Source organism: Plutella xylostella, chromosome 24 (assembly GCF_932276165.1).
Source record: "Plutella xylostella chromosome 24, ilPluXylo3.1, whole genome shotgun sequence".
Taxonomy (NCBI): domain Eukaryota; kingdom Metazoa; phylum Arthropoda; class Insecta; order Lepidoptera; family Plutellidae; genus Plutella; species Plutella xylostella.
The window spans coordinates 4,895,115-4,915,078 of NC_064004.1; the positions used below are offsets into that span (position 1 = coordinate 4,895,115).

General features: G+C 38.7%; 2 protein-coding genes across 3 annotated transcripts; both read right to left on the bottom strand.

Moving 5' to 3' along the window:
- Positions 1-1,238: 1,238 nt before the first annotated feature.
- LOC105395082 lies at positions 1,239-9,973 on the bottom strand. The gene is made up of 13 exons (XM_048629761.1): positions 9,638-9,973; positions 8,638-9,476; positions 7,971-8,208; positions 7,249-7,444; positions 6,060-7,001; positions 5,670-5,835; positions 5,156-5,308; positions 4,577-5,069; positions 4,080-4,212; positions 3,509-3,623; positions 2,912-3,062; positions 2,477-2,577; positions 1,239-1,839 (listed from the first exon to the last, which is right to left on the bottom strand). Exons 2-13 carry the CDS (start codon positions 9,418-9,420, stop codon positions 1,735-1,737), a joined length of 3,576 nt encoding a protein of 1,191 aa, XP_048485718.1. The 5' UTR covers positions 9,421-9,476; positions 9,638-9,973; the 3' UTR covers positions 1,239-1,734.
- Positions 9,974-14,521: 4,548 nt separating this feature from the next.
- Positions 14,522-17,992, bottom strand: LOC119691956 (dihydrolipoyllysine-residue succinyltransferase component of 2-oxoglutarate dehydrogenase complex, mitochondrial). Of its 2 annotated transcripts, none has more exons than XM_038110742.2 (2): positions 17,835-17,992; positions 14,522-16,315 (listed from the first exon to the last, which is right to left on the bottom strand). In XM_038110742.2, exon 2 carries the CDS (start codon positions 16,278-16,280, stop codon positions 14,898-14,900), a length of 1,383 nt encoding a protein of 460 aa, XP_037966670.2. In that variant the 5' UTR covers positions 16,281-16,315; positions 17,835-17,992; the 3' UTR covers positions 14,522-14,897. The 2 variants fall into 2 exon arrangements, with proteins under 2 accessions (XP_037966670.2, XP_037966671.2); XM_038110743.2 differs by lacking the exon at positions 17,835-17,992 and adding an exon at positions 17,655-17,813.
- Between the last annotated feature and the right edge of the window lie 1,972 nt (positions 17,993-19,964).

Below are 19,964 nucleotides of genomic sequence, written 5' to 3' on the forward strand. Positions count from 1 at the left end.
TTACCAAATATTTTCACATTATAATTTAAGCACAAATTCTTGTCATACTTACTAATATTGTGTACTATAATGTACAACTACAGTTAGGGCCTGTTTCACAATGTCTGGATAATGTCCACCAACCCGCACTAGGCCAGCGTGGTGGACTAGGCCTAAACCCTTCCTTCATTGGAAGGAGACCCGTGCCCCAGCAGTGTGGATGTGATGGGTCGTGATGAATGACTACCAGTGGGTGGGATAAAAGACATGCTCTCACTCTCTATTACAAAATATATTTATGTTTTAGACAGTGACACCATGTTATTATACCACAGGTAGCCATCCATTATTAGACATCGTGAAACAGGCCGTTATTTTAGTATTATTTATATGCAATGTCCTGTCTGTACCTTATTTATTGACCGCAATAAACTTTTACAATATTTTGTAAACTTGTATTTTTTTGCAATTGATATCAGGATATACTTTTAACTTTGATATCAGGAGCGTAATCGATTTGAATTTATAATTAATAAAAACAGTTGTCAGTTGTAAGTATTCTATATTAATAAATAATTAATTTTCAAGGTGTAAAAAATATTATGTGTGCATACAAACTTTAGTATATATGAATATAAAAGTACTAACCGATACCACTGAAATATAATGTATGTACTTATAGCTTAAGTAGGTACATTAGGGGGCCCTCCATTAATCACGTGAGGCTCAAAAGGGGGGAGGGGGTACGGAGAACATCACGAAACATCACGAGGGGGGAGGGAGGATGTCTCGTTAGACATCACGTGTATAATTTTTTGTCAAAAAGCGCTATTTCTCAATCGAATATGAAAAAAACGACCTCCCGTGATTAATGGTCGACCCCTTGTGTGAACTTTGTGAAAAAAAAACTAATAGGTACTTGTATAAGTTGTTTGATGTTACTTAACGTATGTTAAAATGGTAACCTTTGGTAAGTAACATCAAATACATACTAACTATGATATAAAAAGCTAGTAGTGAATTATTGGGAAGTCTATCCCACTCTGCGTTCGCTCCGCCGCCGCGCGCTTCGCGCCCTTCGTCATTGAAGAAGTGCGACAAAAAAATAAAAACTCAACTTTTTATGTTATCTACAAAAATCTGGAATGAATTATTGGGAAGGCTATCACACTCAAGTGAGCGACGACGACGCGCGAAGCGCGCGGCGGCGGAGCGAACGCAGAGTGGGATAGACTTCCCAATAATTCACTACTAAAGCTTATTTCTCATTATTAAGGCACTTAACTATTGCTCAAAATTCCGTTTCTACACGGGACTTACAACTAACGATAGGTACATAATAAAGATATACGGGGTGGTAAGTACAGTAAGCCTAAAGGGTATTACACTCTGCTCGTTATTGTAGGTAAATATCTTTAATTTTATTGTACCGCGAGACGTTTTGTAATAAAATAATGGTAGGTATTCTGAAGGCAGGAAATCTTGTTTTAACGCTGTCAAAGTAGAAATTTTGCTAGCTAAAATTTTTGTTTACGGGAACACGCACAGAGTCGAATTTTAATTGAAGAAATGAAGGTATTGACAGCTCTAAAATAAGAATTTCTGCCTTCAGAATCGACATCGTTCTCTACTCAATTAAATTTAAGTAAAAAGTCACGTGAAATTGTTCACAAGACTCCCACAACCCCCTTACGGCTTACGGTACCCATTACTAACACCCTGAATAGTCAGGTTTAGGTACATAATTTTATGTCATTACAGTCTCGCCACATATTTGTTGAACAGGCTGATGTTATCGTGAGTTCTGTGATCGTTCTTCAGTCGGTGTAGCTGCACCTCGCCTTCAGGCGTCAGTATTGCCTAAAATTTACACAGGGTTTAATGGTATAGTAAACACAGCTAGCCTAGCATGGGACGCAAGAGTGTCAAAAGTTTTGCGTCGCACTCGCTTCCGAAACCGCGCGATATGAGTGAGCTTTTGTTACCCGACTGCCGAAGGAGTATGTTTTTTTTCCAACTATGCCGTGTGGGGTATCAAATGAAAGGGCTTGATTTGCACATTACAAAAATATGCATATTGTAGGTATTTAAATAACAACACCAAAATTATTGAAATAAAAAATGTTCATGAACTAAAATCCGACTACTGACGTAAAATTTTAAAAAAATAAAAACATCTAAAAAGTTACAAATAAAAAAATATAATTATAAACAAACAAAAAAACACGACTGCACGCTAAAAAGATGAAAACAAGTCCTAATGTTAATGGAAAGTATCGCAGGTACCAACTTGACCGCCACACAAGGCCATTTTCTAAGTAACATTCAGCTAAATGGTGAACCCTCTGCTGATCCCCGGTCGGGTTTTTTGTTTATTTTTTTTGACATTTGTTTGTTTTCAAGGGAAAACTTACACGCAGACATCTGTCAATCAAACGTCATAGGGCTCATGCTATAATTTACAAAGTATAGTCCTTATTTATACATAGATACGTACCATGACGCCCCCTTGCACGGCCGCCGCGGCCGCCGCGGCCGCCCCCGCGCCCGCGCAGTGTATGTCACTAGTAGCGAGGTCCCACGCGCGTAGGGAACAGTCTGAGCGTTGCGCGTTTACGCGTAGTAAACGCCAGGATCACTCTACGTACTAGCGCGTTATAACTTCCTACAGTCTGTCACGCCTGCGGTCGCTACACGGGTTCGTTATCGATGTCGATAAACAAATGTTACGACAATCACAGCGCCGTATTTATGGCGAATCGCAATATAGTGACCTTTATCTACGTCGATAAAGAACCCGTGTAGCGGCAGCTAATTTCATGCAGTGTCGTTTTTCTTACTCACGTTCGGTGTAGGCTATTTACCTGTATGTATCTGATCCGTCTTACTTAGTAGTAGGTAACTATTTAGTATGTTAGTTATACATAGCTACGTACCATGACGCCTCCTCCCCCCGCCGCCGCGGCCGCCCCCGCGCCCGCGCAGTGTATGTCACTAGTAGCGAGGTCCCACGCGCGTAGGGTGCAGTCTGAGCGTTGCGCGTATACGCGGAGAAGACGCCAGAAGCAGCGGAGTATGGACACCTGGAGGAAGACATATTGCTATAGAGGTGGTTTGTGTTATATTTGCTGAAATACAGTTACTATTGGGATCGGATGTGCGTGGGTGGCAAACGTAGTTACGGAGTTTTAACTGGACACAACCCTAAAGACCCATGCCTACAAAACGCACCAGAAACAAGGACGGTTTCACCCGGCAATAGCAAAAAATCGGGCTGAGTTAAAACCATCCTGGTTTCTTCCAGTCCTGGCGTCTTGGTGTACCATACAAGACGACCGGAAGTAGCAGAACCTAGGGCAGCCAGCAACCTTTCGTAGGCATGATCCGAGCACAGAGTGAAGTCTAGCAGAGAACGATTGATTTACTGGCGATGAAGTCCAGTAAGTTCTTATTTTATTTTGCCACAGTAACCCAACCCCAGATTTATAATAACAAATCCACGCGAAAGGCTTATTGTTGTTCAAACTACCTGATCAAACTCCCCATGTGTGTCCAAGGCGCCTGGTTTGGTCGCCACAGTCCCCACGTAGCGCCCCTTGGAGTCACTCTGACACCTCTCTGCATTAGCTGACGGGGGCAGGTTTCTGTGAAAACGAATATACAAGTTGTTTCTATTCTATTCTTTATGGGGGTGTAACTGGGTACCAACACCAAGCTCTCTCGAATGGAACCTTTGTGTATATCCCTAAGGTCTAAAATGCCTACAAGTTGTTTATTTCACTATGCATGTATCGTGCCTAGGGGTAAATTAAGTTGCTAGTGCAGAATTAAAGCTCATATTTAAAACATAATTCCTACGTATTAGATCGGGACTAAAATAACGCCAGATCCCGTTAGGGACTGTACATTTATCTGTAGTAGATTCATATAATATTCATGATTCTCGATAATTATTTTGTATGTTCAAAGGAATTTTATCACTAGAGTCGAAAGGTACTCAGTTGAGAATCGGCCACTTGTGTGTTTTCCCCCAAGAGAGCTAACAAGTCACAGCAGCGGTGGCGCCATCTACAACTCCCTGAACAAAAACCTCAGCTAACCTGCTGTCCAGTGTAAGCAGCACCCTCGCCTCTCGCAAACAGCACAGATGCACGGTCCCAGAGTCGGTACCGGCCAGGAAATACGGCAACCCCTCGGGTGAGGACTGCAGACTTGTTATTGTCGACTTGTCTGCTGTTGAGGGGGTAAAGGTATTGTTTAGGTCGGTCAAACTACTGCTGCTGCATCTATTTCGTTTATTGTTAATCTAAGGCTGCAATAGCAATATCACAGCAGCAATATGTATGCAGCGCTGCTAGAAGATTGTTGAATGCTATAATGTATAAATAGTGTACTATAGCAGATTTTTGAGTGGAAAAATCCGGCTCGAAGGACCATTAAAAGGCATGGTAGCCTCTGCTACTCAGATCGCTGGTAGTAGAAGCAGTGTTTATTTGTAAGGACCAAAGGGTTAAAAATAGTTCAAAAACATTTATTAGGAGTTGGTGGATTCGATTGAAGTTATAGTGACGACAAATTAATAAAAGTTAATACTTACGTGTAACACAAAATTTATTAACTTTAACAGCACCGGCGATCCTTGTACAACACAACACTTCCCCGCAATTTTTGGCAACCAAGTAATTATCTATCTTATTACAACGCAGTACTTTTAAATCCGTACATAAAATTCCACATTCCCAATTTTCTGGCAACATCGATTCAGCCTTTTTGATTTTTAATCTGGCAGCACTGACTGGCCTGTCAGAATTGACAGATGAGTTTTGGCGGGAAACGTCTTTTCGCGCGATTCTGTCGCGTTTTCTAAAGCTCAAACGCCTTTTTGCTGCTGTTAAGTTAAAATAGTTAATTTCCTTTTCTGAATTATCGCTTATTTGAATGTCTATGTGTTGTAAAAGATTAATTGTTTGTTTTTTCTCGAGTTTCATCTTTGACCAGAACGCTCTTCCGATGTCAATCTCTTGGTGTTTTGTCTTCTCTTGTATTATCAACCATATTGTTAAAATTCCTATCCTTTGGAGAGAGCACACCTGCGAAAATAATCTCCATTTATACCTACTTACTTGAAAAAAAAAACATCTTTAAGTGACCACAAAAGCTAATTTTTTTGGCTTACCTGTCCAATAAGTTTTCTGCCGCCATCTTGGCTGTATGACGTGTGTTCGTTGCCCAGTAGCTCTAGGCCGACTATCGAGTCTATGGTACTAGCGGCGGTTACGTTCAAAGCGCTGGATGTGTACGCGCATGCTTGTAAGAAATGAGGTATTTCCTGGGAAACAAAATTATAGATGACTTCTTGATACGTTTAAATATGCCGAAGAACCGACAACCGTTTCCGATTCGTGGTCTCCACTCAGGAACTCGTTTACTCCCCAAACGAGTTCCTGAGTGGAGACCACGAACAGGCAAGCGTCGTCGCGTTGGACACCCTCCAGCCCGCTGGACCCACGACCTTATATGGCAGTCGGTAGTGAATGAATAAAGAAGGCAGAATACAGAGTATTGTTGAACTCTTTGCGATAGGCCTTTGTCTATAGTCCAGCAGTGGAAGATTACTGACTGATGAATATGATGTTTTAACTATTAAATTAAATGGAACTATTGTCAATATTGTGATTAACTATACCAACCTCAGTATCATAATCGACAGTGCTATTCCTCAGATTCCATTCCCTGTCGATCTCCGTTTGAGTCCGTCCTTCGGTCCGGATCTCTTGCAGCGCCGGAGGTTTCCTGTCACTGGCAATGCTTTTCAATATCGTCGCCTCTTCCGATAAGTCCCAAAGATGTATTGACCTAAAATAGGATGATTTTTTAAAAATAACTTTAACACAAGCAATAGTAGCGTGGAGGGATCTCCATCCTACTATACAAGCTTAGATTGGTAGGTGGTTAGGTAGTTAAAAATGTATTGACCTTGGGAGGTGACTCAATGATCAGTTGAAAAACTATTGACGATGATGACGGCAAAAGCATATTGCTATAAGTATTACCTATTTACAATTTAAATGTATACTTACCCATCATCTAAAGCACTAACAAAAAGACCGTCTGAGCTTCCTCTGAACCGGGAAATTGACAAATTATCAATAGCAACGAGGATTTTTAAAGGCGTGCTACTGGCAACACTAATGTCCCATAGACAAACTAGACACTGCTCCATTGAAATACTCTTTGTGTTTTTCATGTGTATAGTTAACAGTATGTTGGGTTTTGTGTCTGAGAATAGCAGTTCTGAGACTTTTCGGTACTTCAAAAACTTATATTGTTCCAAGTTTTTGTAGTCTAACTGGACATAACCTTCGCTAAACGGTAGTTTAGATTGTTTTGTTAAATCTGAAAGTGCAGCTTTCCCGCTATTTATAGTCAAGATATTGCTAATTCTCCCTTCAACTCTTTTGAGGAACTTTCTTAGTCTATCACCGTTGTGTTCGGTATTTTTTAATTTGGTCTCATATTTTTCCAATGGCAACATTTGATCGGAACCAGCGCCATCTTTTTGTTCAAAGTATATTCTCAACGGATTGTTCTTGTATTGATTATCAACGTTTTTCTGTTCTTTGACATCCACTTCTTTGTTGTTTAGTAAAAACGTGAACTTTTTCAAGTAATCCTCGTCAGTTTTCTGTCTTTTCTCGACAGGATTATCTGTCAAATGCATTTCCTTTTTTGAAAAATCTACCGGAAACTGCGTCCATTTATTGCTTTGAAATATTTCGTCAGTTTGCACCTCTTCAGAGATACCATCATCAAACGTCTGTATTGCAATCTGTGTATGATTAGTTCTTCCAAATGTTGCCATGTACAGGTCGTAAGGTATGGGTTTTAGCTCGAACAGTGAGTATGACATTGTGTGTAGTTTGATCATTCCTAACAAGTCTTTAGCTCTTTGCTGTAATCTTTCGCTATTGCGACGTTTTTGTTTGTTCTCTTTGGACTTTTTGAAGTCTATAAAAAGAGGCCTGAAAAGTTATAACGAACTTTAGTCATAACATCATGCAAACGATAAAATATGACCGTTATTTTTTACCTAAGGGCTGATTTCTCAATGGTCAGATAAATGCTATCTGAGGAATAAAATTGTTGCTGTCACTGCCTGATACCAAACTTCACATGCGAAAGCATCAGAATTATTCTTCAGATAACTTTTATCTGACTATTGAAAGAAAAAATCTGCCCTAAATCTTTTCAAATAGAGAAGTACCTCACCTATCAAGCACATCAACATGCGAAACAGTCTTCATACTCGACACTGCGCTGGACTGAGACATATCTTGAAACCCTTCATCCGTCAAAGAGGTTTTCTTGTCAACGTCTTCAGATCCTTCCTCTATGAAATCCAAGATGGCCGCTGTAGGTCGGCTCTTATTGGCCGACTTCTGAGCTTCGCGGAGTTCGAAATTACCTGCCGGGTAAATGTACTTGTCACGAAATAATCGTCACGCAATCAGCTAATATTCGCAGGGCGAATTTATTAGACGACCGAATGGCGTAGTGGTTAGTGACCCTGACTACTGAGCCGATGGTCCCGGGTTCGATTCCCGGCTGGGGCAGATATTTGTTTAATCACAGATATTTGTTCTCGGGTCTTGGATGTGCCCGTAAAATGGCAATAGGCCCGCCCCCTATTACATTGGGACTAACTTAACACTCTGGCGAAAAGTGGGTGCAGCAATGCACCTCTGCCTACCCCGCAAGGGAGTACATTAGTACAAGGCGTGAGTGCGAATTTCGATCTCTATTGACTATTGAACAATAGGTCTTTTCCGAGTCAATATTATTCAATAAGCTGGTCAGAGTTAAACATAGGTTTATTTTTTACGATTGCCGTTTGCATCTAAAGTACGTAAGTGATAGTGACACCTACACCTAGATATTATTATTTCAGAGTAGAAAGAATGCCAAAATTATAGAATGCCGATAAATCCTACCAGAATCCAGCATACTCTCTTCATCCTTCCCATCCTTCTCGTCTCTTTGGCACTCTTTGCTGGATCCCTTCACGCTTCCATCAGACGAATCCTCGGATGGATCGTCAGACGGATCAGACGCGTCGTGATGTGCAGAACTGCTGCCCGACTGATACGACTCGAAATCCGACTCGTAACTCTCGAAGTCATCTTCGTAACTCAATTCGGAGCCTGAAGGTGATTTGGCAGATGACTTCGGCTGGAAATGCAGAACATCATCAAAGCTCATACCCAACAGCAGTCTACTATTGGGTGAAGGTTATGCCACTCTGGTAGGAGAGGTAGGAGAATTGGATTTATCATAATCCTCATCATCCATGGACAAAGGACACTTCACAGGAAACATACGAAAAAGTATCAAGCATCAGTGAGAAAAGTGTTAGTTATCTCACGTAACTATAGTAACTGGAAAAGTAAACGTGACAAAGTCCGTGTTTTGACTTTTGAACGAAAAACTATTCTAAAAATAGAAAACTATATAAAGTCTGGGAAACATGATTGTTTAATGACGTCATTGAAATCTTGGAACGAGTTTACTATTTATGATTTTTTTAAGAGATATGACTTAGCTTACTTGAATATTACAAAGTTTAAAAATTAACATAACTTAAGTTTTGGCTTGTCTTACCTGTGGCTTCTTATCATCATCCAAATCGACATAAAAAGCTTTCGGTTTAGCTGTCAACTTATGATTTAAGTTCTTCATGGCAGCATTGTTATCTACAGCCTCTGACGTCAGAACCTTGACTTCATCATCTTGCAATGTCCTTGTGTTTTTCCGCTGTCTATCAGCAACCTCTTTGGTAATCTTACTTTTGTCTTTAACCTCCTTCGAATTTTCTCTTTCATGTTTAGAGATTTTACTTTTTTCTTTAACCTCCTTTGGATTAACTTTTTCTTCATAATGGTCAATCAACTTTTTTTTCACAGGTGGCGAGTTGACAGTTACGTTTAGAAAGGGCAAGTCTTTACCCGTTTTTGGGGGGTTTTTCCTACGATACGACGATACTGGCAATGTCTTTTCTTCTTCTCTATTTTTTGTTGCTTTTGAACTTGATGGTACTTTAGGCTTTCTATCATTTGTTTTCGAACTTACTAAAGTGGTAGATGATGTCGATTTCAGGGTTGTCGAAGATTTAAGAGGGGTTTTTCCTGTATTTGAGTTAATAGTGGAACTTGGCGCCTTTTTTGGAGCTCTAGTCATAGACGCTGGTGTCTTCTTAGCCTGTGAGTAGATATCAGAAGCGGATGATTTCTGGGTGAAATTTCTTGGCGTTGTAAGACTGCTGTGAGACGTTTTCTTGAGTTTATCATCTTCAGCCTTTTTTGACGAGGTAGGTGTTTCTTCTTTACTAGATTTCTCTTTAACTTTAGTCGTCTTTACCCCAGTTTTCCTTATAGATGCTTGCATAATTTAATATCACTGATAGGTATATATTTATTATTTTAAATCAATTTATTGATAAACTGAAAAAATATTTATTAAAATAAGTAGATGTGCAATAAAAAGTATTCTATCTAAGTAAATATAAGTTAAGCACAACTAAAGTAAATAAAGTTATATTAAAATAAATTACAAAAGGCTTTCCTAATATATTATTGAAATAATTATAAGTAATTATTCTTACCCTGAGACACAACCAGGGCATATCAGTTGTAACCATCAATGTAGGTCACTAAAAATCATCGTATAAAAGCAACTGAATTTACCTTAACATTTCTATCTACACTTTTTGTGTCTATTAACTACATTTCCTCTCGTTATTACGTTTAATTCACAATATTTTGTTCATAATCTAAGTAGAAACGTGACGTGTTTTTAATCTACGATGACAACTGACTGGCATTATTTCTGGTTGCCATGGAAACGGACTATAGCAAACATAGAAAATCGTCACCAAGTCGGTCATTCTTGTCTTGCGTCATATTTTATCAATCATCAGACGGCCTAGCACGGGGCGCAAGACGCGACCAAAGTTTTCCATCGCGCTCACTCACATCGCGCGGCCTCGAGCACGAGTGCGACGGAAAACTTTTGTCACGTCTTGCGTCCTGTGCTAGCACTCCCACTACTGCTGGATATAGGCCTCTGCCTCCCAAGGAGCGCCATAGTTACCTTACTACTAGTAGGTTGTATGAACTATCGTACTTAATCCTTTTACAGGCAGTGGCTGAAATATTGCAACCTTATTTTATTTTATTTTATTTTATTTTATTCGGGAAAACAAACAATTGTACAATGTTTAATACTAAAGAAACAAAGAACTTATTAAAATATATGGTAATTGTACAACCAGCACCGCTTTCCACAAGTTAACAGTTAAATTAAATTGGTTTTAGGCTGCTTTCACAAGAATACCAAAAAACAAAAAATATATATATAAGGATTTGTAGTTACAAATAAATAACTATGAACGCACACTTAGATCACATATAATATTGAGACATGAGGTTCTATATCTAGCTGCAGACAAGGTAAATATGTCTACTTCCAGGAACAAATTATTGTAACTGTGCATCAATCTCCACAAGGGTGCTCTTTGGCCTGCATTTGTTCTGCATAGTTTGGTAAGGAACAGTCGATGAGGATATGTATCTCTGATACGCTGAGAACCACTCGGTATTCTGTAGCAAATATTATTTGTAATCGAACTACAGTCAAACCTGTTATGCACAATGTTATACAGTAGCATGGTATCCAAAAGTATCCTTCTGTCACTTAGAGAAAGTAAACTGTACTTAACTAGTGATTTTTGGTAAGATAGTTTAGATCGTAGACATCTGTAATTCACCGATCGAACAAACTTACGCTGCACCGATTCAACACATTCACTATACTTATTATAGTGGGGGTTCCAGATGGGAGTGGCATATTCTAGTTGTGACCTTATTAAGGATTTAAATAACAATAGATAAGTTTCTGGGCGTTTAAAATTATTACATGTGCGCATTACAAAACCGTAAAGCTGGAAGGCCTTGTTGGTAATAGTATTTATGTGTGTATCTAGGTTTAATTTATCGTCGAGAATTATACCGAGATCTCTTATTTCTGCAACCTTATCAAGTGGTGTGTTTTGGAGGTTATAGGTGAATTCTACGACATTTATTTTCTTTGTGAAGGTTATACTTTTGCATTTGGGTATGCTCAACTGCAATTTGTTCTCCGTACAATACACAGACAAACGGTCCAAATCTTGTTGCAACAATAGTGAGTCCTTAGATGAAAAAACTTGGCGGTACATTTTGAGATCGTCGGCATAAAGAAGGAACTTACAATGCGTAAAACACTTGCCTATATCGTTAATAAATATAGTGAAGAGAAGTGGACCCAGAATAGACCCCTGGGGGACTCCGGACGAGACAGTAATGATGGAAGAGGTGAAACCATTTATAATAACCTTTTGAGTTCTATTGGTAATATAAGAATAGAACCAACGCAGCAAATTGCCCCGTATACCATTATAAGCAATCTTACGCATGAGCAAAACATGGTCCACCTTGTCAAAAGCCTTGCAGAAGTCTGTATACACTGCGTCTACTTGAACTCGATTATCCATGCTTTCGAATAAAAAGTTAGTATAAACAATAAGATTACTAATCGTTGACCTGTTTTTAACGAAGCCATGTTGCTCAGGTATGATGATAGGATGCAAAATTGGATAAATGGCATCATGAACAAGCCTTTCTAGAACTTTTGACAAGGTAGACAACAATGAGATGGGACGGTAGTTTTCTACACTGTGTTTGCTACCATTTTTATAAACGGGAACAACGTTGGCTGTTTTCCACACTATTTTGAATTCTATGCCATGGAGTTAGTGCCAATTTCACCTCCGTTACAGTTAGGGCATAACCAGGGAGTAGTGGATGACTTTTGACACATCTGTCATGAATTTTATATGGAGATGACGTTTAATTTATAAATCAATCCGTGTCGGTTAAATAACCGACTATGGAGAAATTGGCACTTAAGGTGGAAATTGTTACAATGTTTAACTTAGGTATCATGGGCGTACCCAGGTAGGGGCAGGGGGGGGCAGCTGCCCCCCCCCCTAGAAGATAAAATAAAATAAATTTTCCGGCCAAGTGGGAATTAAAAACTTGTTACCTACTCTGCTCAAAATGAAGACAAGTGTTAGAAAAACAAAATATATTTTATTTCCAGTCAGATATTTTGATTTCATATTCTTTTATCTAAGGTAAACGCAGCGATCAACGCCATCCAAAAAAAAGTGAAGATATCACCGCCACCTTCAAGAAAGATCAATTTACTGAGCTAACTAGTCGGTTTTAGACATATAATGTATTCAAATTACCTGCGTTTGTGTGATATGCATCTAATAAGACATTAATTGGTATGCGTAGCTTTTTTTAGAAAAAGAAAGATTTCAATAGTTTCTCGGGTTATTACCAGGTTTTTTGACAGAGTTTCAAGATCGGACCCGTAAGAACATTGGTTTAATACGAAAGAGATTTTGTATAAAATTATTGATAATTTTCTTGACTTTAATTCTAAAATAACTTATTCAACGTTTTTACTAAGTATTTTTGAAGGTTTTTGCAAGTTTTTATATATTTAAATACAATAAAATTTACATTTAAAATAAACGGTAATGCCCTCACTGATAGAAGCAGTTGATGGTATTACCGGCCCCCACCACGTGACGATTGCTACCTGAGCTGCGGCGCTCCGTTAGGTGTGTGTTGAACTTTCAATCATTCTTGACTGCCTCGACGTACATATACGGTTTTGGTATCATTGTTTAGCTTATTTCAAATAGTTTTAAATATCATCAAAGGGGCTACTTTGAAAGTAAATCAAGTAAATCTAGATTTTTTATTGGTTTTTTTACGTCAAAAAATTAGATTAGGTGCTTTTATCTTATTTTATGTACCTTTTTAGCAGTTGTGGATATTTTTATTTGATAGAAATTACTATTTACGGATAAAATCATTTTATTTCATGTCCGTAAGGCGTTTAATTAAATCTCGGATAAAATCATTTTATTTCATGTCCGTAAGGCGTTTAATTAAATCTCGACATATGATTTTTTATGACAAAGAAGAAAAAACTAATCTAAAACTTTAAAATGGCCGCCATTTCTAGAATATTTAGATTTGACCCCACACATGGGGGTGTTTTCTCGATGAAATTACTCGTAGAATTAACCCTTAAAGTTTGTTGGATCCGAAAAACAACACACTGTATAATTATTGTACCTATACAAAAATATTATATTTGATGACCTTCCGACCGATTTCGGCCATGGCGACTGCCATCGACTCCTAACTTACTGTGACGCCTGAGGCGCACCAGCGCCAATTATATTTAATGATCAACCAAAACCCTTTCTTTTCGATCTTCAAAGTCAAAAAATGGCTTAAGGATGGCGGTAATACCTGCGTTTACGTTAAAATTAAATATTGTACAACATTCGTTATAGTAGGTAGGTATTCTGTTAGCTACGCACTATATAATGCTCCCGCGAAGCTAAAATATTAAATCTAAAATTAAATACTATTAGAAACTAAATGACTGTTAAATTAATATTTTGTTTTGAAACTTAATTAAATTTAATTTTCATGATTTTTTTGTTACAATATACCCGACCCACCATCATCTCGAAATAGGTATGAGCTGCCCCTCCCTAGCTGAAATCCTGGGTACGCCCTTGTTAGGTATTTGCCTTATAAAGGGTTAAAGTTTCGAGTAGTACCTAGTTAAAAGGGCGGTAAAGTTTACTAGACTGAACTGATGGCCTTAGACGGGTAGCCGGTAGTGGTTGGATGAGGAAGGCCAAGGACCAAGTGTTGTGGCGCTCCTTGGGAGAGGCCTATGTCCAGCAGTGGATGATGATTGACTGATGATGAAAGTTTACTAACAATGACTTGTCTATGGAAACATCTTCCCTTTTAATATCTTCGTGGGCTCGAGTTTGATATTATGATGATAAGCGGGATCGGATGGTTTAGAGCAAGAGTTTTACCGTTTCAGCAGTTAAAACTAAACGCGCAAGGTAGTACAGCGCGCGTACCGCTAGGTGGCGCCTCTCCCTACAAACAGTTAAGAGGAGAGTATGAGTATACCTTTAGCGAAATCGATATTTAGGAAAACATTTTCTATTTACGTTATTTAAGGTGCCTATAAGTTTGAATCTATAGAAAATTTAGTAAAAAGAAAAAGCTATAAAACTAGTAATTCCTTGTGTCAATAACATAGGTACTTACTTACTAAAAAAATCATGGAGATTGGATAGTAAAACGTTTTCTCTTTTTGTATGGACGAGCAAGTAGTGTACTTCCCTCTTAACAACTGAAAAAAAACTCCCACTTGGTACTGATAATGATTATAGTATCTTTAGTTATAGGCAGTGGCTGAAATATAGCTACTCTATGGGTGGAAATACTTTTTTGTTTGTATTTATAAAGGGTTAAGTTTCTACTTAATCAGATTTTAAAAGTTGTAGGTACAAGTTTTTTTTTCAGGTCAACAACTACAATAAAACAACAAATAAGCTCGTCTTAGAGGAAATGTACGGATTATTTTATTAAATATTTAAGTTTTACTTAAAAACAATAAAAATAATACAACACACAATACGACCGATCGTACATTTACAAATAAATACAATTTTAGCGTCTTCCGCCGCACCTAGACACACTACTCGAGGTCGATCAATAAATAATTTCAAAACTTGGCCCTTTTTTAGACGACATACTATCGGACATCGAAAATCTATGTATTTTTTAAAACTGTATTAATATTATTATGTTAGCGGACACATCCGATAGTATATCACCTTAAAGGCCCGTTCACAATTCGGCGTCGATTTACTATGTGGTAACTTACATACGTAATCTTACGTACTCGCGACAATTATCAGCTCTTTACAATCCAGCGACGATCGAAGCGGGCTCTTCGACTCCCTCCTTGATCTTTCTGAGGAACATGACGGCTTCGCGACCGTCGATTAGTCTATGGTCGTAGGTCAGCGCTACATACATCATGGGGCGTATCACCACTTGGCCGTTCTGAGCCACCGGCCGCTCGAAGATACCATGCATGCCGAGGATGGCTGATTGCGGTGGGTTGATGATTGGGGTTCCCATGAGAGACCCGAAAACCCCTCCGTTGCTGATAGTGAAGGTTCCTCCGTCCATTTCTTCGATGGTTAGCTTCCCTTGTTTAGCTTTGTCGGCTAGGCCGGCGACTGTCAGCTCGATGTCAGCGTACGTCATGTGTTGCACGTTGCGCAACACCGGGACGACAAGGCCTTTCGGTGTGGCGACGGCTACAGAGATGTCAACGTAGTCACGGTAAATTATTTCGTTTTCTTCAATGACAGCGTTGACCACAGGCTGGTCGAGCAAAGCGTTGGCGGCGGCCTTAACGAAGGGAGACATTAGGCCAAGTTTGATGCCGTGTTTCTTCGTGAAAGTGTCGAGGTACTTCTTACGGAAGGCCATGATGTGCGACATGTCGATCTCGTTGAAGGTGGTCAGCATGGCGTTGGTGTTCTGCGCGTCCTTGAGCCGCTGGGCGATGCGCAGGCGCATGCGGTTCATCTTGACGCGCTGCTCGGAGCGCGTGCCGGCGATCTCCTTGCTGTAGTCCGCGGGAGGGACCTTCACGGTGGCGGTCTCGATGGCCTGCGCGTGGCGGATGGCGGCCACGGGGATGGAGGAGATGGGCGCGGCGGAGGGAGGGGGGCGGGCCGCGGGAGGGGGAGGAGGCGGCGCGGCGGCGGCGGGGGCAGCAGCGGCCTGGGGCGGGGGCGGCGGCGGCGGCGCAGCGGCTGCCTTAGGCGCCTCAGCTGCAGGAGCAGCGGCAGCCTTCTTCGGAGCCTCGCTAGTGATCTCCAGTCTGAACAGCTTCTGACCAGCCTTGACCGTGTCTCCATCCTTCACGTAGAGCTCCTTGATGATACCGTGGCTTGGGGACATCACCGGGATGGCCGTCTTGTCAGTCTCAATCTCTAGGACGACTTCATCGGCTGCAACTGCGTCTCCCACTTTCTTGTCAAGCTTGACGTCTCCTTCAGAGACGGAGTCAGGGAAAGCTGGGGTGGTGACATCTTGCTCCTCGAAGAGTGGGCTGGTGAAGTGGATTGAGGCAGTTTGGTTGTGGGCAGCGAGGGTCTTGGCCTGGTTTAGTTTGACGGACACTCGGGGCAGGGTGCACAGTTTGGGGGTTTCGGTGGACCGGAACCGGAGACCCTGGCCTTGTCTCCGGTATATGGTCTGCAGGTGTTTGGAGCAGCGTCGTAACATCCTGGCTGTTTTGTCTTAGTGGAGCTGTAGGGGTTCTGAAAAAGAAGAAAAGTTCTAGTAAGTTAGAGAATACATTGAAAATGTTTATTTCACAAATGTATTAGTGTATAAGTAATAAAATAAAAATAAAATCTTATCTGTTTTTTCCATGCAGAGAGAAAAATAAAGATCAATAGGTATTCCAAAGTACAAAGTACTTAATCCAGTGAATGTTAAATCAGAATATACACAGATATGAACCATTTCTTTAGCTTAGCAACAAAACAATGCTTGATGAGTCATAGGAATTTCAGATTATAGGGTTAACATTATTAGTGCAAGTAATTATAATTATCAAGAGATAACATTTATAATACCTATGAGTGATTAGCAAAACATATTTATTCATTTCACAACAACATTGCCCATACAAAATGATTAAATAAAAACAAACTTTGCATTAAAACTGTGAACAAGATGCACCCCACACCACAAAAAATACATACACATGCAACTTTTTGACAATAACTAAATAAATAAATATTCTTAGATGCTGCAAAGGCAAAAATTACCAAATAACATGTTTTTCAAATGTGATATTTTGCAAAGACAACAAAAATAGCTGATTCCAGCAAAGTATAGAACTTATGGTCCAATCAAATTGTTCCTTGGTAATTTTAGCCTTTCCTACATATGCTATACTGAAAGAAGGGGATCGCCCCATTTGAAAAATTATTAAATAGGTATATAAAAAAATTCACAAAGTGCCAATGTAACAGTTTAGTGTGAATAAAATAGAGAAAATAGATCCCCAACCACTTAAAATTATTAGAATTGCAAGCTTGAAATCAGGACAAAACCATAACTAATATAAAAATCAAATAAATCAGTAGCTTAACAATTTAGTTATCATTTTCTTCTTTGTAAACAAATGAAGATAGTGTTTAAAATTATCTTTAACCTTGACAATGCAAAAAAAGAAATACAGGTGCTCGCTTTTAGCACAATAAATGCTGTTCTTTTGCAATTATATTTTACTTTATTGCTGGCTGTGAAAAAAACATTATGAAATAGAAGTTTATATTACATTAAGCATAATCTAAGTGTAGGCAGAGAAAACTCTTCCTATAATTTTAGATACATGAGAAAACAACATAGAAAAAATATTAATTTTTAAGTTTGTACTTTATTACTTTATTAGTCCAAAATTATAATTATATTAAAATAATAGCAACGGATATGATGTAAAATAAACAAATGATAGTGTAACTTAATATCACTGCAAGACTTCTCTGTCGGCTAATGATTTTCCAAAGATTTCCCAAGCCTTATAGGTTATGAATGAAGTGAACATAGTTTGCACCGGCCCAGTTAGAGACAACAAACATAACTTACCCTCGGGATGATATAAACAAGCGTTATCACAGCACAAAATTGTTATTTCACAGACAGATATGTTACATAAGACGAAGTCTTATGACAGTATAATCGTGACCAAGACATAGCACATTTTGCAAGCGTACTCAAAAGCAAATAGCCAAACAGTGCACGTAATGAAATAAACTGATATCTCACTTTAGTTTCACGAGCTGCGAGTATAGTTTTCAGGTGTTGGGGCCCCAAGATCTACATTTATTTTCGATTTCAGAAGCCGATTTCGCCCCAAGGTTGGTGAGCTGTCAAAATCGAAGGAAGTATGACGAATCGCGTTTCGTTGCATGCAGAATCTATTTTCAGGTTTATATTTCAGTATTTTTTATGTGGATGTCTTAGGTAAAATATTAGTTGAAAATTTAATCGGATAGATAAATGTATTTTATAAAGTATTTAATTGCTACCTAAAAATAACCGATTAAACTTTTGCAATTTTGCGTTTCGTTTAACACATTAATTTTACGTTAAAATTTTACCTTAGCAGCGCTCTCTAGCGGTGAGTAGCATTACTATAGTATCTTTATAATGCTACCACCCCACTTGATTTTTCAGTCTCACAATAATTATATTCTATTCTTCTATTATAATAAAAACTACTTATTTAATATGCTGTTGGTAGGTAGGTAGCTTAGTAGGTACTAGCTTAGGTACTCAGTCAGATGCTTTTGCATTTCAATGATGCTCGATTGTTTCATAGCCAGCAGTATGGTTTTACAAAAGGCAAATCAACAGCCGATGCCGGTACTGCGTTGATTAAGCACATATTTGACGCCTGGGAAGACCATCACGATGCTATTGGAGTCTTCTGTGATCTGTCGAAGGCGTTTGATTGTGTAGACCATCAGACTTTAATTTCGAAACTTAGATACTATGGAATAGGAGGAAAGGCTTTAGATTTGATATCTTCATATTTAGACAAGAGACAACAAAGGGTCGATATTAACAATACTAAATCACAGGGGGCTCATGTAAAAATAGGCGTCCCTCAAGGATCTATTCTAGGACCATTTTTATTCCTCATTTATATTAATGACTTGCCTTTTATGGTTGAAAAATTGACTAATATAGTTTTATTTGCTGACGATACTTCTTTGCTTTTTAAAGTTAAAAGAAGAGAAAATAATTTTAATGAAATTAATTCAATTCTATCTGACATACACGTGTCGCGAAACGCGATTCCAGTTAAAATAAGTTTGCAGAAACGAAACGTGAGGGATAAGTAGTTGGTAAGGTTGGTAACACTGTTTAAGAAAAAATAAATAGAGAGAAGTTATAGGAGGGAAAAAATGGTGATTGTTACTGGTGAAAGAAAAGAAAAAGAAGAGGTTCTTGGAGGAGATGTGGTGAGTTACAAGCCGTATAAGGACGATAACATCGGTGAGTTCTTATCATTATGTTATTATAGAAACCTGAGAACTAGGTGGCAGAGGAATGGCTCAGAAAGGGGTGGTTTGGAGGCCATTACCGGGACACAGAGGTCCCACCAGAAAGATAAGGTTCTACATTCGAACCTCTTAAGAAATGATTTTATGTATGTAAGATTTGATATAGGTATGCGAAGCAGATAGAGCCAGACATGTTCATTGGAAGGTAAGAACATAATTATATACCTACCTACTAAATAGGTACTTTATTTACATTTGTAGTTATGTGAACCCTACGATTTTAATCGCAATGCTATTATGCATTCGCGACATGGTGGAGGAGCTGGGATATTCTCATAAGCTTTTTACTTTTTTGTAAAGCGTGAATGATTTGTAATTTTCATTCCTAAACAACTTAAGCTTAGGTATGGTATATATATATATATACCATAGACCATCGAGTACACAGTTTATTTTTACAAACTGTTCGCATTGTATCCGGTTCCGCCTGATCCATCTACGAAACAGAGAAGCGAGGAATAGAGTTGTTCCTACTATTTTTCAGTAACGATTCGATTATGATTAAGATATTGAGTTGTAAAAGACAAATAAGTCAAAGTCAAAATGATTTTATTCATCGTATAAATATATATTTTTCTGATGAACGTCAATTTTGCAAACTAAATAACTTAAATAAATAGAGTTGGTTTCGAAACTTTGTTTTTTTTTGTGTTACCTACTTACTTCACCTAGAGACGACTGTTTAGTTGTCAGGCCAAACACAAAAGAGAGAAGAGAGCAGTCAGATTATAACATTCACTTCAAGAAAATGTTAAGTGCATGTTATCTGACAATTATTAGAAAGAATAAATATGTATATTTAACTTGCATGCAAGAGGTTTCTACA